We start from the raw sequence: 17,456 nt of genomic DNA, 5'->3' as shown, positions 1-17,456 counted from the left end.
TTAACTAAGGATGTGGTAAGTAACAACAGAAAATAATGAAAAATAAATTAGATGGGGATGTGCTGACAAGTTGACACTTAAGCAGATGGGCACTGAATTTAATTTTAATGAATTCAATTTTAATTATTTCAGCCAATTTCACTAGTGTAACATTGAAATTAATAAACCTGGAATATAGTTAGACCAAAAAGTGTGTGTATTGTCTGAAATACACACAAAAAGTGTGTGTATTTCAGTAAAATTGTCATTAAACAATTTAATGACAATTTTAATCTCACAGGACTTAGCTTTCCTGTGAGAGCTAAGTTTAGCTCTCACAGGAAATGATAAGGATGATAAATAATGTAAAAGGAGTATTCATTTTCTAACAAAATATACCGGTTTTTATTTATAAAAATATAAACATTCTTATTCTCTGTAATACATGGAGAAAAAACATTTTTCTTATAAAAACACACTTTGTATAATTGCTGACCAACAATTTGCAATGCTGGTCAACGTCTAAAGTCGTGTTCATAATGAAAGAGACACTCAGATACAATAAGGTAAAATATAACGTGGATTAAAGATCCATGCAGGCAATAAATTAGTTGGCTGCATTGGAAGCAGCCTGGCCAGATTTTTTACCAAAGATTAGCTTAAACTTGAAAACAGTCAAAAAGCTGGAAATGTGACATCTTTTTCTGAAAAGTCTAGGCCTTTTCCAAACTCAACTCTACAAAAAACACCCGGGTAGTACTCCTCCCCATGTGTCTTGAAATATGAATTTAGTTCTAGTTGTGCAACATCGTTGCCTCAGAAACTCTTACAAAATGATCATTTGAGCCTGCGCAGGATGCACAGATGCTTTCTTTACATCTCACTTTCCTAGCTGAACATGTAAAGTTACACCAACAAAATTCAATATAAATCACCGGACCGCAAAGAACACCAACTGTATTGTTTTTTGCAATCCAGTAGGGTTTTTTTGAGTGCTCAGTTAGCACTGATTGTAATCATTGCGCTATTGTAATATGTTTACGTCACTCAAAGCATTTTGGCACAATTGCAACACATTATGAACAAAATCTGTTTATGTAATCAGGTTTTGCAGAGCAAAGCTGATGCTTCGCCACCAGGAAGTCGTACAGTGGAGACAGGGTGAAAGTATGTATTTGTCTGAGAAAACAAGATAGAAAAGAGCATCAAAGTTATTAATTATATCCCGTGTACAGGATATAATACAGCGACCTGAAGTGTGTTGGCATAGTAGCACTTGTTAAGTCTGAAATCAGTCTAAAACATCTTCATCCTGAAAGAGAATGAACATATACAGGAGCTGGTTTTTAAAATATATAAAGTACAGAACTACAGAGTGTTGATTAAATTCAAGAGTATGCTGACAGCGTTAAGTAGCAACATGGCAGAAATCAATTTGTTGAAAATAATGTAACTTCTATTTCATGTTTGACCTAATAGAGAAATAAAGCATTAAGTAACATTCATTTATTTATGCTTATCTGTCAAATTTCCCAATGTTAAAGCCCTGATATGGATTGAAACAATGGTTCATTTAGATGTATTCAAATGAGTATGATTTTCTGTGTATGTGAGTAATTTGTCATTTGATCTCCTGCTTCTCAGCAGGACTCTCCATCATTTTGTCTCACTGCCGTTTTTCTTGTCCACTTCCTTTCTTCCACACACTCTATGTGCCTGTATGCATTTCCCTCGTTCTGTCTATCCATCTGTGTGTCTATCTAGCTTACAGCCCTGATCCTGCCTGCTCTCCCAGGTTTATGAAATGCGAGCAGCTTAGCAGATGGTGCATATCGTATTCTGGTTGGCTCGGTGTGGGTTTTGTACCACAGACGAAGGCTTATGACGGAAGTGAGCCCTTAGTCGCTTCGACGATCCGACTCGGAGAGCTCAGGTTGTTAGCGCAGGAGAAGAGAACAAGAGCCTTAGATACACATTGAAATGTGTGTGTGGAAGGTTTGAAGGGGAAATGAGTGAGAAATGAAAATGAAACTAATGTGAGTAGAAGAAATGAAAACTTTCATTTCTACAACTTTTGGAAGTTGTTTGCCATCTGAAATATTGGTGGATGCTTTGTTTAAACAAAACATTTAAAATCACAAATAAATGTATGTTTTGTGTCAGAAACAAAATAATTTAAAATTTAATTGAGCAACTTTGCTCAATTAAATTATTTCCTACTAAAAAATAATAAAAAATTTTTGTGAACCTTTCTCACGCTTTGTAATTTTTCATAATTGTTATTGTTTCTACCTGATTTTCCGATCATCTTCACTTTTTTGTGGCCACATCAAGTTGATTTGCCTTCCTTTAAGACGTATCGTGTTGCTTTTTGCACAAAGCAAATTGTTATAAAATAAATTACAAAAACCACTCTTGAAAAAATTAAATAGCAGAAGCATTACAAAAAAAAGTTCCAATTTTCCGATACCAACCAGTATTCACTCAATCTAGTTCTAGACCTAGATTGATTACTGGATCTCCCCAAGTTCAGTCTTTCCCCAAAAACCTTTGACAAAACATTGGTTATGCTAGCTATTTAGAATATAGTCTGTATTTCTGTCAGAGGACTTGAGATCTTTCTTAAACAAACACATCCTAAAGAACTCCACCAGAAGTGAGGCAGGACTCACCATGATGTAGTGCCTCTGCATCTCCGTCTTCTCACTGGCCAGCTTCTCACATTCCAGCTTCAGGCTGCACAAACAACAACAAAATTACATTTTTTTATTTCCATCTTACAAAATAGATTATAAATTCAACAGAAGATATTACAGGAGTCTCTCCTATTTAACGTTTTCTTTTTAAGTTCTCAAATGATGACTTCTAGATACCACAGTTAGTGTTGTGGGCATTAAATCAAGTTTGTTGATGAAATCCTCATCAGAGGTCCGTCTGTGATGATGTGTACCCCAATGGGCTGCTATGTAACCACCCCATTGGGTCCAGAAAAACTACCTGCTTTACATCCAAATGTTTCAAATTTACTGCATGTTGACAATAAATTAAAGTAAGAGGAACAAGTTCTTTTAATCTGTCTTTGTGTAAATAGTTGTTTGTCCCGTATGTTTCTGCGTTGCCCTGTGATGGAGTAGAGACATGTCCAGGTCTTTCACCCAATTACCTCCTACGTCTATTTCTATGCATGTTTGCATTTGTGGTGCATGTGTAACTGTACCTGTGATACTGAGCCTGGAGGAACTGGAATTCCTCCTTGATTCTGTCCAGAGTTTCCAGGACTGTGAACTTGAAAGACTGGCCAGGCTGCAAGGGGACCTGCACAGGTGAAAGACAAAAAATAAAGAATGGATAACGAACACACATCTCTCTCTTTGTGTGTGTGATAGGCTGTTCGTAAGGAGATTGTAACACCCACTTCATGCTGTGTTGGTGAGGAAAGCTGTGAGTGTGCGTGTGTGTGTGTGTGAGTGAGTGTGTGTGAGTGAGTGCTTGTGCATCTGTGTGGCAAGAGGAGAAAAGAGCCAAGATGAAAGTGAGAGGGAAGGTCACTTCCTCTTCCCACACATCATAAAGCCTTGTCCTCTGCCTCTCTCTCCTCCTCTTCCTCCCCTAATGACTGACTCTTTCCCTCCACTCGCTCCATCCTTTCTTCTTCCTCTCCTCTTCCCTCTCTCACTTCTACATTAGCATGCTCTCTACTCTGCTAATGTATTCAAGCCAACAAGAAGCTGAGAAGGGAAGAAACATCAAATGAATAACTCAAGACAATCACCATCTCTCACCTGCTAAAAGCTAAAGAAGGCCCAACAAAACAAGCAACTCCCAGGAGGTCCAGCACCACCCGCCATCCATGTCTGTCTAAAGCGCTGCTGACAGCAGCCCGCCTCCTCCATAGTCTCCATGACGGTGGAGAAACACGGGCTGTTGATGCTTTTGATGCTGCAGTTGTTTTCCTTGGAGCTGGAGCATGCAGAATAGGTTGTTCTCAGAGGACTTGTTCCTATCATTTTTTTTCTCTTGCTTTCTTTTCAATTCGGTTAATTTTGCTGCCTCGTGAGATTTAGAATATTAACTTTCACGTTGTCCCTACAAATTTTGTGCATGCAGTCTGCATCACTGTCATACCTAATCAAGGCTGGTTTGATGTGTCCTTTTGAAAGGATCCAACAAATATTTTATTTCAAACTGACCATAGTCATAAAAATAATAACACCATAGTAACCGTATATTCCTGTGACATTGTGTTGCTCCATTATTCGTTAAATGGATAAGACCTGGTCGTTATTGGAGCTATCACGTTATCAGTTCCTCGTCTTCCGTAGGAGCTAGTATGAATTAATTTTCTCGATATCAAAACATAAAACTAAGCTGTCTTGTAGTACCTCTGTTCATAATTAATAATATAAAACATCGCATAACCAGGGTGGATTATGTAAATTACCAAAGCCGACTGAGCAATATCCAAGACAGACAAACAATATATCAGAGGCAGTTTGCTGCTACCTACTGGACAATGTTAAGCCAACCCATGCCCAATTGGGCTTCTTTGCCAACTACCTATTGTCTGAACATGCACATTTTATCATTAAAACAAGTGTCCTTGTCATTGGTGGTGGTGCTTTTAACTTTCCTGTTTTAAAGATGTATTAGCACTGTGTATCAGTTTATCCTAAATGACTCCTAAAGACTGATCCAGAATGTGGAGTTAATGATCCACAAACTCATGAGTCAGGGTTACAGTAAAGTTTCGGTGTACTTATCCATTAAAGGCTGTGAAGAACCCAATTCTTGCACTTGCATGCCGATCAGATATTTCAGCAGATAGAGACTACCGGCACTCAATGATCATATATGACAAAGAAGAAATTGTCAAAAATATTAAAGGTCACAGAAAGCGCTAGTCCCATTTCATAATATTTTGCAGCACCTACCTATTACTGAAGTCAAAGATTAAACAGGCTTTCTTAGACAAGTGCTTGTCTCTTTTGCAGCCCAATTAATAATTAATGTCACCAAACTCAACATACAGGAGGACAATCTAAGTGCTGTCAGTCACCCTCATGTATACACCGCTCAATATGCTAATGGTGGAGAATCAACTTCCCGTTAAAGAAAGATTGTATATCCGCCATCGTCAATAGCTATGTTATCTAGTCTACACATTTAGAGTGGTGACCCACACTGAGGTTGTGGGTCACCAGTTGTAGTGTATCAGACAGCGCTGGGGATGTGAGATGATTGACAGCGCTAAGATCCTCCTCCTGCCTCTGATTGGCTGTTTCTGAGTTAGTAGTGTATTTCTCCAGGTGGCAACCACAGGGAGGAGGAGGAGGAAGAGGAGTTCACTTTCTTCATAGCATAATGCCAGGACATAGAGACAGTTTTAAAAAATATTTTAAAAAACCATTTTTTATAAAGGTTACATATTGCAGCTTTAAGTCAGCAGAGTCATCTAGTGGATAAAATGTAAAGCTACCCACAGAGTTACCATGAGGCCACATAAGACAAGGAAAAATATTCTGATAATGCAACATTGTGACAGGAAAGTATCTGGTAAAACTCACAGCATCACAACACTGACCCAAACACCATTTAATTTCCCTCAGCTTACAAATATATCCACCGAGCTAACAACACTGAAGACATTAAGCCCAGTTAGTGAGGTCTCATTTACTGATAAACTCAAATGCAGTTAACTTTCAATATGATTTCATACATTAGCTGAGTGGGACAATGCCGTCAGTGCGCCCCAGTTGGGTGGTTATCGGTTCGCAGCTAAGGCTAAAAGACTGCCGCTTTCAGTGGCGGGGTTTCATTAGTTGAGACAAGCACAATTCAATTAGATTTCAATTAGTCCAATGGCGGAGGTCAGAGACGCCATGGGTTCCCGAGTAATTAATCCGCAGAGCCGAGCTGAGCCCAAGCTAAACCGAGCTGAGGCAGGCAAAGCAGGGATGTCTCGATGGCTGGATGGACACCATGCACACAAACCCTCTGTCTATGTGTGTATGGGAAGGAGGGGTAATGCGGGGGGCGGGCGGGGGGATGGAGGGTTAGCGTCTGCCAGCAGATCCCCACTGACCTTGATTCACACCACACACACCCATTCAAGTAAGAAGGGGTGGAGGGAAGGATGAGGGGATAGATACTGATCTAGCACACATAAACACACACACCCAGCCATAAGAACATTGAAAAACACGTCAACAAACATGCACCACTGCACATGCACATTCACACTTTAAGCACATGGAAAACGCACAAAACCTCAGAGGGGTGTGCATACACGGATGGATTGAAAGGGAGGAAAAGTCAGAGAAGAGATGGATACCCATCTGACAGATGGACAGATGGATGTAGGGAGTGATGGACCAGTCTGACATTCTTTCAGAGGAATGAATGCACAAGCAGAAAGACAGATGATGAAAGAGTAGTGTGGCTGCTGACTGAGAAAGATAGCCAGCCATTCATTCAGCTGACACAGAAGGAAGAGGGCGAGGGGATGGACAGAGCGGGAGAGAAACAGACAGAGAGTGTCTTTGCTGTAGTCAACACAGCCTGCTCACCCTGTGCACTGTCCATCGGCCTGTGGTAATACCGCTCCCACCATCTGCCGCCATGCACTTACCAACGGCAACCACGCGAATGCACACGAACAGAGCGCTGCTGGCGGGTTACATCAGCAGCACTAAGTCGTATAACAAAGCCCATAGTCACAGATCATGATTATACAAGAGATTTGTGATTTGCAACCATTGGTGTCAACACGGCAGATTGCATGGTGCTCTGACGAGAGAGATTTTAATTCCTTTCATCTGCTGGACACAAAAAAATGTATCACTTTCAATTTGCAAGTTGAACCTTTCTGAATGAGTTTCATTGACCCCGAGGCAATAAGGCAGTGGAAGTGCAAAAAGGAAATGAAAAAACCCATAAAAAAGAAGAAAAAAAAAACTTGGAGAGTTTTCAAGCAGAAAGAAATGCATTTCCCATTCACTCTGAGGCTCATCTTCCAGGATAAAAGACTTGTATCCAGAGTTGGTATTAAATTGGGCCATTTTAAATAATCAAGGGCACCTTCTCATGTATTCAAAACCAATCTATGAGATACATGACCTACGTGTGCATAGATATGAAGATGTGCAGTGTTTACAAAGACTGAAGTATTCGTAAGTTATGCCATTTGTACGTCATAAACATTTGCCGTTTGAGTGTGATTCATCTCTCCTGTTTTGAGCGAATCAGTCAAGGCAACAGTAAAGATGCCACAAAGGCCCGAGAAAGATCACTCTTCCGCCGAGTGTTTCAGATGTTCAATGTAAACAATGGTGAGTTAGTACTAGGAGGACAATTGTGTTCCAAGAAAATAAGCCATCACACTACCAGCACCAGCCTGAACACAGCAGGATGGATCATCTTCTTTACTCCGTATTTTAACCCTACCATCTGAATATCAGCACAGAAATCAAGATTTTTCCAGTGGAAGTCTTCTATTGTCCAACTCTGTTAACCTTGTGTGAATTACACCCTTGGTTGTTCTGGTGTCGTCTTCTCCTGCTGTCTCGAGGTTTGACAAGTTGTGTTTCTGTGATGATATTTAGTAATCTTTGATTTTAATGTTTGGTTAATTGGACTACTGTTATTTTTCTACCTTCTTGAAACAAGCCACCCATTCTTCTTTGACATCACCAAAGATTTGTCTGCGTAAATACCAGCCGTACATTTTTCCTATTTTTTAGTTCATTCCAAGTAAAGCCAAGAAAATCCCAGCAGACCAGCAGTTTCTAAAATATTTACCTTGTCTGAGTATTTTGGTCTAGCATCAGCAACTATCCGACATTCAAAGCCGCTTAAAATCCACTTCTTCCCCACATTCTGATGGTCGGTTTTAAATTCAGGAAGCTGTCTTCACTTTGTCTAGATCCATAAACAAAATGAGTTGCTGCTGTGTTACTGGCTGCCTCACTGTTCACGTAGCCAGTCGATATGAAGGAACGCATTGAATGAAATAACTTAGGAGCAATACTGCGTGTGTATCTGTGCGAGAACCAGGATTTCCAGCAACGAGTTATAGGCAGTGGAATAACATAACTCAAATACGAAATAAGAGTGACTTTTTATGCTAAAATTACAGAGCAAGATGTCATAAAATTTGAGAAAATCAGACGATTCCAAGAACAAGTGAATGCATACCGTCAAGCCCCATTCAACAGGTGTCATAACGTAATGAGAGCAGCACTGTTTGATAATGGATATTCAGTACATCGTTCTCGATGTGGCGGAGGAATACAATGACAAGTAACTCATGAATGAAGGTCTACATATTTGACTGAAGTACTTGATTGTGGTATAACGCAACATATAGCGCAGAAGACAAAATTATTCATAGCTCTATGGTATTCTTTTGATTTTACCAGCATTTTATTGTTGTTGAAGAGTGCTCCATCCAGAGGTCTGGTTTGAATCTTCTAGGATAAACTGTGAAAGAAGCTAAAGATTAGGGTGATGGCATGAAAGTCTTCTGACATCAAAGACTTGGCTATCATCACCAAAAGTGAATAATAAAAATACAGTGAAAAAAAAATTTATTTAAAAAACAGATTACTCCGCTTTAGTCCAGTGTGGCAGCAGTCTTTGGTGATTGCCTCAATTATCTCCAGTCATGCTTCAGGCTCTTGTTCCTATCTATACTTGCGTCTTGCATGTAATTGGAAGGGCTTCTCCTTTAGCTGCAGACAGTTGTTCCACGACTGACGGTGGCTTCAGAAATGAGGCTGCAACTGTGAAACAGATGCACATCTGGGAGTTATTGGAAAAGACACAATTCTATCTGTCGGTTTGTCATCTCTGTCAATCTGGTTAGACCCTGGTACGCTTTCTACCAACACATCAGCATTCACAAGGTATAAGATGACATGTCTGAGCAGGGATGTATTCACTCAAGCAAAAACACCCACAATCTCCCCCCCACATCCCCTTTCTCATGCCCTCTCTATTGCAGCTCTACCTTGTTTTCTTTTCCTTTCACACTTCTTCCTCTTACTCTTTCCTCTCCTTGTATCGCTCCGAAACAAGCCAAGACGCATTTGGATTTTGTGTATTAAATAATAATTGCAGGGTGAAATATTTAGGGGGGGGAAAAAAAAGACATGAAAAAATGGCAAGTGAAGAAGAAGAGTGTCAGTACCCCTTGAGCACATGTCTCTAAGTGTGTGTGTGTAAGTGTGTATCTGCTGATGTGTGCAGCAACGAACATAAGCAACAGCTCATTGATTTAGACTCTGACAGACAGAAGAAAGGCAGAAGAGGCAAATGGGATTCCAAGTTATCAGCCAACATTTTTTGAAGCCAAAGTACTGTGAGCATGCTTTCCCTACAATTTCACAAACTATTCAATGGGCTGGATAAGAAAAAAAATGGCTTTTGTCACAATTTAAGAAAGAAAGCCCTATTTACAGTTTGTGGCTCTCACATTGTGCTTTCAAAGGGCAAAGACTCGCCAACACTCAGTCATGCTAACAACTTCCCAGTAATCCAAAAGTCCAGCAAAGGCAGCCATTAGTTAATGTAGCCAATCTAAAGTTACCTAGTTGGCTACCAGTCAGAAAGCCATTGCAGCTCAGGGCGCAAGCAAAAGGCGGCGAACATATTGGAATGAGGGTCTGGACTGCCTCCAAGCCCTGCTCTGATCATTTCTTTTCACGACAAAGAAAGGACGACAGCAAACAGGATTTGAGGATAAAAAAAAAAAAATGGCCTGTTTTTAATCAGAGAGAGGGCTTTCACCAAGCAGCCACTGATATCTGATCAGAACTTCTTGGTTGTGTGTGTGACCGTTGTGCAGGCTCTCTCACAGCGGCTGCATTGTTGTTCCTTGGCTTTTTGCCTCTCTAAAAGGGCTGCCTTTGAAATGCACCGTGAAATTAAATGTAAACAAGACAAGGACAACGGAAAGGAGGGGAGAATGTCATCTCTGGGAGGTGACAGCAAGGCGCTGCGCTATTTACCGCACATGGCTCTCATTACAATCTTAAATGTTGGCGGAAAAAGAAACTGCTTGACACAGCTTTAGAAAGAAAGAGACGAGTACGGTACGTGTGGAAAAAATGAACTTTTAATTGACTTGTCACAGAAATGCAACACTTTTGTGGTTAAAATATTAACTTAATTAATTCAGTGAGAAATGGTTAAATACTATTTCTGCAACAGCCAGTCACAAGTTTGGAACAATAAACATGTCAAAGTCAAACTTTTATGACTGCTTATGATGCTTTGCTACAGTACAAAATGTTTTCCAACCTTTTTGTAAATTTTAACTCTTACATCTTCTTTGACTTTTTTCCTCTTTATACCAAATTATTTTTCTTTCTTTAGATCAAAAGCAATCAAAAGTGAAAATCAAAGTACGTTTGAGAAAGCAAACATTTTATTTTTCTATTTTCTGGTGCAAAGCATAAGCAATTACCATGCTCATCATTTGAAATGCAAGGGGGAGTCAGTATTTCACTGCCTTTCACTGCAGTGCTTCATAAAAATATTTATGAACAAGCATCAAGAAGAAATCCATTGTCAAAAGAAATAAACTGCTTGCCGATTGCAAATTGTGGAAGGAGGTGCTCTCAGTTAAGACCTGAATTGATCTTTCAGGTGCATAATGTTGATACATAAAATTAACATTATGTATCAAAAGACAGCACTCCCCTGTTAAAACAAGATGATGGAAGCATCATACTGTGGGCTTACTTTTTTGATAAGATAAAGGAAAGTTGGTCAGTTTTGCTTGCAAAGTGCACAAAGCTACTAAAAGAAAAACCATTGTAAGTTGCAAAATCACTTAAAGGTAATGCATAGATTCACCTTTCATCAGATTGATTATATATAAAGTGAGGGAATCCTCAGAATGGTTTAGATCAAAGCATATTCTTCTGTTGGAACGGTCAAGTCAAAGCCCAGATCAGAATCCAACTGACATTCTGCAGCAACACCTGAAAGTTGTTTTTGATGTGTGATCTACATCTAATCTGATGTTTTACATAGAAGAAGAGTAAAATGTTTCAGTTTCAAATCCCACCGCGTTATTTGGAGAATAAGAAAACCACATACTGACATAACATCCCAATAACAAACATTAAACTTGTAATATGGCAAAACGTGAAAACACTAAACTGAAAGTCATTTCCAGACAAACTAAAGTTCTGAATTTTATCTTCACGACAAACTTTTCTGAACAGATAAAAGCCTGCAAACCTACAACCAGACTTCTCAAATAAAGTCTCGTTCAAACATATTTTATTTCCAACAAAAAAAAAATAAAAATAAATCACTTTGGGCAAAAAATATTAATTAGATCATTGTTTTAGGAAGGTGATGATATCAAAAACTGAAGAAACCTTTCATTCAAAAGCATAAGTCCTTACTTGTAAAGGTGTTTATCATTTATTGATTCATAAACATATACTGTCAACAGGCCTATGGGTGTGATCTGAATTCATCCACAACACACTCATCGACACACACACACAACCAAGGCTTGTACATTCGCACCAACAGTTGTGGTCAAAGCAGGACGTTATTTATTGTTGTTGTTGGCACAAAGAGCACATACCCACACAAATCATTGCTGATTTCCGTTCACCTTCCACTCTCGATTACATGCACACAAACTTCAACGGCTGCATGCACACACACGCTTCTCCAAAAAATATATATGTGCGTACTAAAAGGTTTGCACAATAATAAGGACCTGCAACAAGCGGTAGTCATCCAAAAGATGACTACTGTCATCCTGAAGGCTCTTGGTTCAAAAGAACTAAGAGCCTTAAAAGTCCTTTTAGAGCAATTAGAGAGTCTAATACTGTACCCAAGTAAGATGCCACTACTGTTTCAACCACAGTGAGATGAAATGTTGTCATCTTTTCCTGTTTTTGACAACCATTTTCACAAAGACAAATTAATGACTTTTTTTAAAACCAGCATTTCCAGTAATGAAAGATGCTGCAATATTGTGATAACATAATGAGAGCTGCATAGTAACACACTGACTGCATCACTTTACACTTCATGGAGAATGTGCACACATAAAACCCAAGTGAACTTTGCAATGAATATTTACCCACATGTAAGCTAATTCAAATATTTATATGCTCACAAAGCACCAAGGGGGCAGACATAAAAAAAAATACAGAAAACTTAAACAAGAACACACCTCACACAAATCCTCCCTCAAACACGCACACACTCAATGTTCTGATAACGCTCTCCACTAAAAATCCAGGGAACCAATTACGGCTCCACGTTCCTCACAGCCCAGCTCTCAGTTTTAACTCCTTGCCACCAGAGAGTGAAGACGGACTAGCTTCTCTTTTAAGAAAAAGTCAACCTTAGGTTGCTCAAGTCAGCAACATGTGAGCAACATCTGCAGTTCTGAAAGCACACTGGTGACGTCCTGAAAACATGCTTTGGACCTACCAGAACCAGATTAGTTTCAGATTTTGGCAGAGTAACTGGCTTGTCAGTTCAGTTATACTTCTATTTAAGACGGATAAAGAAATAGAAGATTCACAATGTGTTGCGACACCTTACAAGGGCTGTGTGATCTTTTGAAAAAACAAGTAATTGAAATGTTATTGTTGAATATTGCCATGACAATAACAACCAAGACTAACATGAATTCTCCTGACTGTCATCATAAACTTCCCCACCATATCTATGAGCTTTACAATTTCAGCCACTATAAATGTACATATGTTGTTTATCAAGGGAAACCACAGACCATCCAACTGGTCAAACATATTCCTGGCATGCAGAGTGTGAATGCATCACACTTGAAATATGATAGCCAACCGAATACTGTATCAAAGCAGTCAAACACTGTTAAGAGTTTGAAAGGTTTCAACTGAATATATTGTGCAGCTATGCCTCTTGCCTATTCCACAGCCAACATGATGATCTGGACTCAGTGCTCCCATGTGGAGTGCATGTAGTAGTTTGTCACAGAATGAGGCTTGTAAAGATGCATTCAGCTTTCAAAATGAGAAGACCATGACAAGAGGCTAAAAGAATTTTATTTATTTTTTTAGACAATTAAGAAACCTTTGGGTATTTTTTTGTTGTTGTTGTTTTTTACAGATAAAGACATAATACATTTTAAACTGTGATTAGATCTTGTAGAAAAAATAGCACAACCTGGGCATCCACCTGCTCAAACATAGCTTCCAGGTGTGATTAAATCATTGACCATCATATTGTCGCCTCTAAATAATAACTTATTTAGCCACAATAAGTTATTTACCAGAGTCACAAGTTAGTAATAACTGTCAACAGAGGATGTTGACAAGTAGCAATAATTTCAACATTAGAGCTTAAATTTGTTCAAGAATTATGTTATTTTATAGAAGTTATTTACTCCATAATGCAAACTTATTTAACATACCAAAAAGTCTCCTAATCCAGTGAATACCATTAAGTGCTGTGAGCTCTAATGTGTCAATACGTGAATACAGTGGTATTATGAGGATTTAAATAATTTTAGTGAGTTATGGAGTTGCTCTTTTGGTTTTTGGTTGACTTAAGGAATGAAAAACACCATTAGAGGGAAACTGTAAAAAAAAAAAACACAAAGAGTTATAAAATGTGCTTCTTAATGGAATCCTGGGAGGTCAAGTTCAGTGTTTGCATGTAACCATCTAATTGTCCAAGACCATAATTGGACAGAGACAGAACAAAATAACAGAGAGCTCAGAAAATTAGAAGGCAAGAGAAACATCAGTACCATAATTATAAAGTGACTTAAATTGATAATTTACTGCATTTATACTTGTGTATAGCAATTTATATGAAAAAAATGAAACAACACAAAATGTTCTATACCTCTTTACATCTCTCTGCAGGTTATAATTCATGGAAACACAAGAAAAAAAAGGGGCATACTGGCCAAGGACAACTGCAGAAAAAGTTGGGAGAAAAAAAACCCAATGAAGAAATACAAAATAGGGACAGAAAGAGAGAGATGGGGGTCTATTGATCTGTTGGAGTTGGCTCGGTCTGAGACTGAACTTTATCAGAAACGCAGAGCATCTCCGCAGGAAGCTCTCTGATACCCCTCTAAAGGGGAGAACAGAGGGATGTTCACACACGTTTCTTCATTCATTTTCATTTCACTTTCCACCTCCAGCAGTGCTTTCTGAAGGAACTCTTTCCGTCTTCTCTTTTTTTTTTTAGCCCTTTTCTTGGCTCTTATGCATTTTGCTTTCTTGCTTTGTTTTCCACCTCTCCTAGTTTTCCTGCAACTTTTCCAGCAGCTGGCTTATTAGCATTCTCTCTGTACATATAATTGATTCCTCATGCCGTCCTCTAGTGAAAATGTCATTCATAATTCTATGTGATAGCTGGCTGGCTGGCTTATTGGTTTGCTGTTTGGCTGGCTGGCTGTGAGGCAAAGTGGCCAGTGACCCATTTGTAGCAGATACAAAGAGACTGACAACCAAATCTGATTATAGCAGCAAGATCAAGATTTTTGTAAAACAACTGGCCTGCGCTAGACTCATTCTAAGCCGTAACTCATCTTCTGTGACTTTTTGACTTTCTAACCTATATTTTTCCATAGCATTAAGGTCTTTATGTTGTTAGAGTCCAATGCAACAAACAGCATCAGGAACGCAGCAGGTATCTACAGTAAAACACAAGGGAAGTGCAGGAACGCTCGTCTTAAGGGGCAGTCCTAATGGAGGCTGCAAAAGACCCAAAACAGAGGTGGAGGTTCACCTTCCAGCAAGATCATATTCCCAAACTTACAGCCGGAGCTGCAGTCAGATGGTTCAGATGAAGTCATAGTCAAGCATTAGAACAGCCCAGTCCAAGTTTACACCTAAAATCAACAGAATATGTGGCAAGACATAAAAACTGATATTCAGATTTGCCCTGCCAATCTAACTGGGCTTGATTTTGAGCAATTCCAGCCTGCAGACGTGAAGTACAGACATACCCCAAGAGATTTCTGGTTTTAATTGCAGAGAAAGGTGGTCCTACAAAGTACTAACCCAAAGAGCTGAATACAAATGCATGCAAGATTTCTCTGAATTTTATCAGTGAAAAAAAATGTAAAACCATAAATCATTTACATTCCACTACATAATTAAATGCTAGAAGTTCAAGAGGGAACAGCACTTTTGCAAACCCTGCATATTCAACATCACCTAAAAATAACTACAGCTGTACAATTTTAGGAAAATATCCAATAGCACGATTGGGATAATGGTATCAATTCAAAGGAAATAAAACTGCCCTCAATTTAATGATGTTTCCCCTCATTTTCATCCCTTTCCCACTGTTTTCCGTGAGATTAACCAATTTGGCCTCTGAAAACTATATCAGGGTTTGCGTGTCAAGGGCAGTGAAAGTCCATCCAATGGAACAAATATAACATTGGCTCGTAGAGCATTTGTGCATGTCACTGGAAATGTAATAGCCTCCCAAATATCCAATTGTGATATTGCACACATTGCTATTAGGACGACTGCAGTAAGGAAATGTTTTGCAACTCAAAAGACAATGAAAATCAACTGATGAAACACTGCTGGTCGGTTCCTCCACACATGCACATATACATCACTGCAGCCAGATGTACTGTGACACACATCTCCACAAACACACACTTCCAGGCTGAAACACACGCAGAGATGAATAAACAATAATTAGCGCGTGGCTAGAAAACACGCAACCCGAGAAGAGCAGGTTTAGTTGTGTACCACCTTCGCAGCCAATCAACAACAGGATCCCAGAGAGACCTGGTTGTAGCTGACAGAGAGGGAGGTGTCATGAATGTGTGGGTGGGTGGGTGTGTGCGTGCGTGAGTGTGTGTGTGCATATCGGGGAAACTCTCAGCCCAAACACCCGATGTCTCTCTCCTCATGTTTCAGTGCAGTCAATTTAACTACACAAGCGAGTCAGGCTGAAACAAACAGAAGGACTGAGAGATGCAGACATGGTGAGGTCAATAATCCGAAAGCAGGAGGAAAACCCAGCAAGGAAGTTTTAACCAGAAAGTGATTTTAGTGTGGAAGCATAAAAATCCAAGAGGGACAGTGGTAATAAAGCGAATTTGACAAATTAAAAGCCACAGACAGATTGGAGCTGAGAAAGACACTCACAAAAAGTGGAGCAGACAGGAAATAGAGACATGAGGGTGAACTTACCGGATGCCTGCCCTGAGGGTACATGATCCCAGGAGAGGAGAGGCTTCCAGTCCGTTTGATGGCCAGGTTACTCCCCTGGCCCTCCAGTCCTCTGCCCTCCACCTGGTTACACCAACCCACTCGCAGTCACACACAAACCCAGACTCTCAAACACTCAGGGAGGACTGTCTCTGCTCCTTCGCTGGGTTATCTCGTCCTTGTTGCTCTCTGTCCTTATCTTCTAACGCAAATTCCCACTGACACTCAGCAGAAGAACCCTCGCTCCGTCGGCTCGTTCATCCAACGGGGTCATGATAAAACGGAGCGCCAGACTTTGCCTCCTTCTTCCTCCTTCGCCTTCCCCTCGTGAAACCCAAGTCACAGTTTCTCCTCCTCTTCCTCTCCTCCTCGTCTGCCTTACAGTGTCTGTCCCCCTTTTCTCTCAGCTTGTGATCAGGTCCACACGCTCTGACATGAGAGAGAGAATTCAGTCTATGCAAGCTCTTCTCTTATACTTCTCCTCCCCTTCCCTCTCTTCTTGTGGCTTGTCCTTGTGCCCTTTCACCCAGCAGTCCAATGGCAAAACATACAAACATAAACACTCAGCTGAACCAAATAGTCCCCTTCTCTTATTTTTCCCTCCTCTTCACCCTGTCTCTCTGACACACTAAAGCCTTGACTGCTGCAGCAGAAATAAGGAGAGGAAGGAGGAGGAGGAGGAGGAGGTTTGGGGTAGGGAGGAGAGAGTGAGAGCTTTGTTTTTAATCTAAATGTGGAAAAAAAAAAAAAAAACGCAAGAGGAAAGCAGGAAAGAACAGCAGGTCAGTGGAGGATCCAGCGGGCTTTTCAGCAGCAAGCCCTAGACTGTAATATATTGTGCCTGTTGGCTTCAACACAAACAGGACAGGCTGCTAAAGCTTCTCTTAAGGTGGAACTGAGTAGATAGAGCCACACAGTCGCACACACACACACACACACAGAGAGAGAGAGAGAGAGAGCGATAGGATGGAGAGAGAGAGAGGAGGCGAGAGATGGATTCATTTTCAATTGTGGTCAGATACACAAAGCAATCAGTCAAGCACAAAGACTGGGGCTCAAACAGATATGGATCGAGATGCAAACACACAAATGCTCAGACGTGCATATGCAAATTCATGACAGCAAAGGAAGCGCACGCATACACACACACACAAACAGACACACATATACAACAGCCAGTCAGAGTGATAAGTTTATTAGTCAGTTCACAACTTGCAAGAACATTTGTGCGAGATGATCGGATAGTAATCCAGTCATGCTTAATTG

The 17,456-nt window shown here is 40.0% G+C and overlaps 1 protein-coding gene across 3 annotated transcripts in view; it reads right to left on the bottom strand.

Moving 5' to 3' along the window:
* Window positions 1-16,994, bottom strand: part of tle2b (TLE family member 2, transcriptional corepressor b) — a 79,052-nt gene extending 62,058 nt beyond the window's left edge. For all 3 annotated transcript variants that reach the window (XM_055047775.1, XM_055047794.1, XM_055047784.1), the window contains exons 1-3: window positions 16,173-16,994; window positions 3,197-3,294; window positions 2,652-2,715 (exon numbers count right to left, since the gene is read on the bottom strand). In XM_055047775.1, the coding sequence (XP_054903750.1) occupies window positions 2,652-2,715; window positions 3,197-3,294; window positions 16,173-16,196 (186 nt within the window). In that variant the 5' untranslated portion in view covers window positions 16,197-16,994. The remainder of the gene's footprint in view (window positions 1-2,651; window positions 2,716-3,196; window positions 3,295-16,172) is intronic.
* Window positions 16,995-17,456: the final 462 nt, after the last annotated feature.

The sequence above is a fragment of the Poeciliopsis prolifica genome, unplaced genomic scaffold (genome assembly GCF_027474105.1).
Source record: "Poeciliopsis prolifica strain line A6 unplaced genomic scaffold, Auburn_PproV2 SCAFFOLD002, whole genome shotgun sequence".
Classification (NCBI taxonomy): Eukaryota; Metazoa; Chordata; class Actinopteri; order Cyprinodontiformes; family Poeciliidae; genus Poeciliopsis; species Poeciliopsis prolifica.
This window is presented reverse-complemented; position numbering and strand designations above follow the sequence as displayed.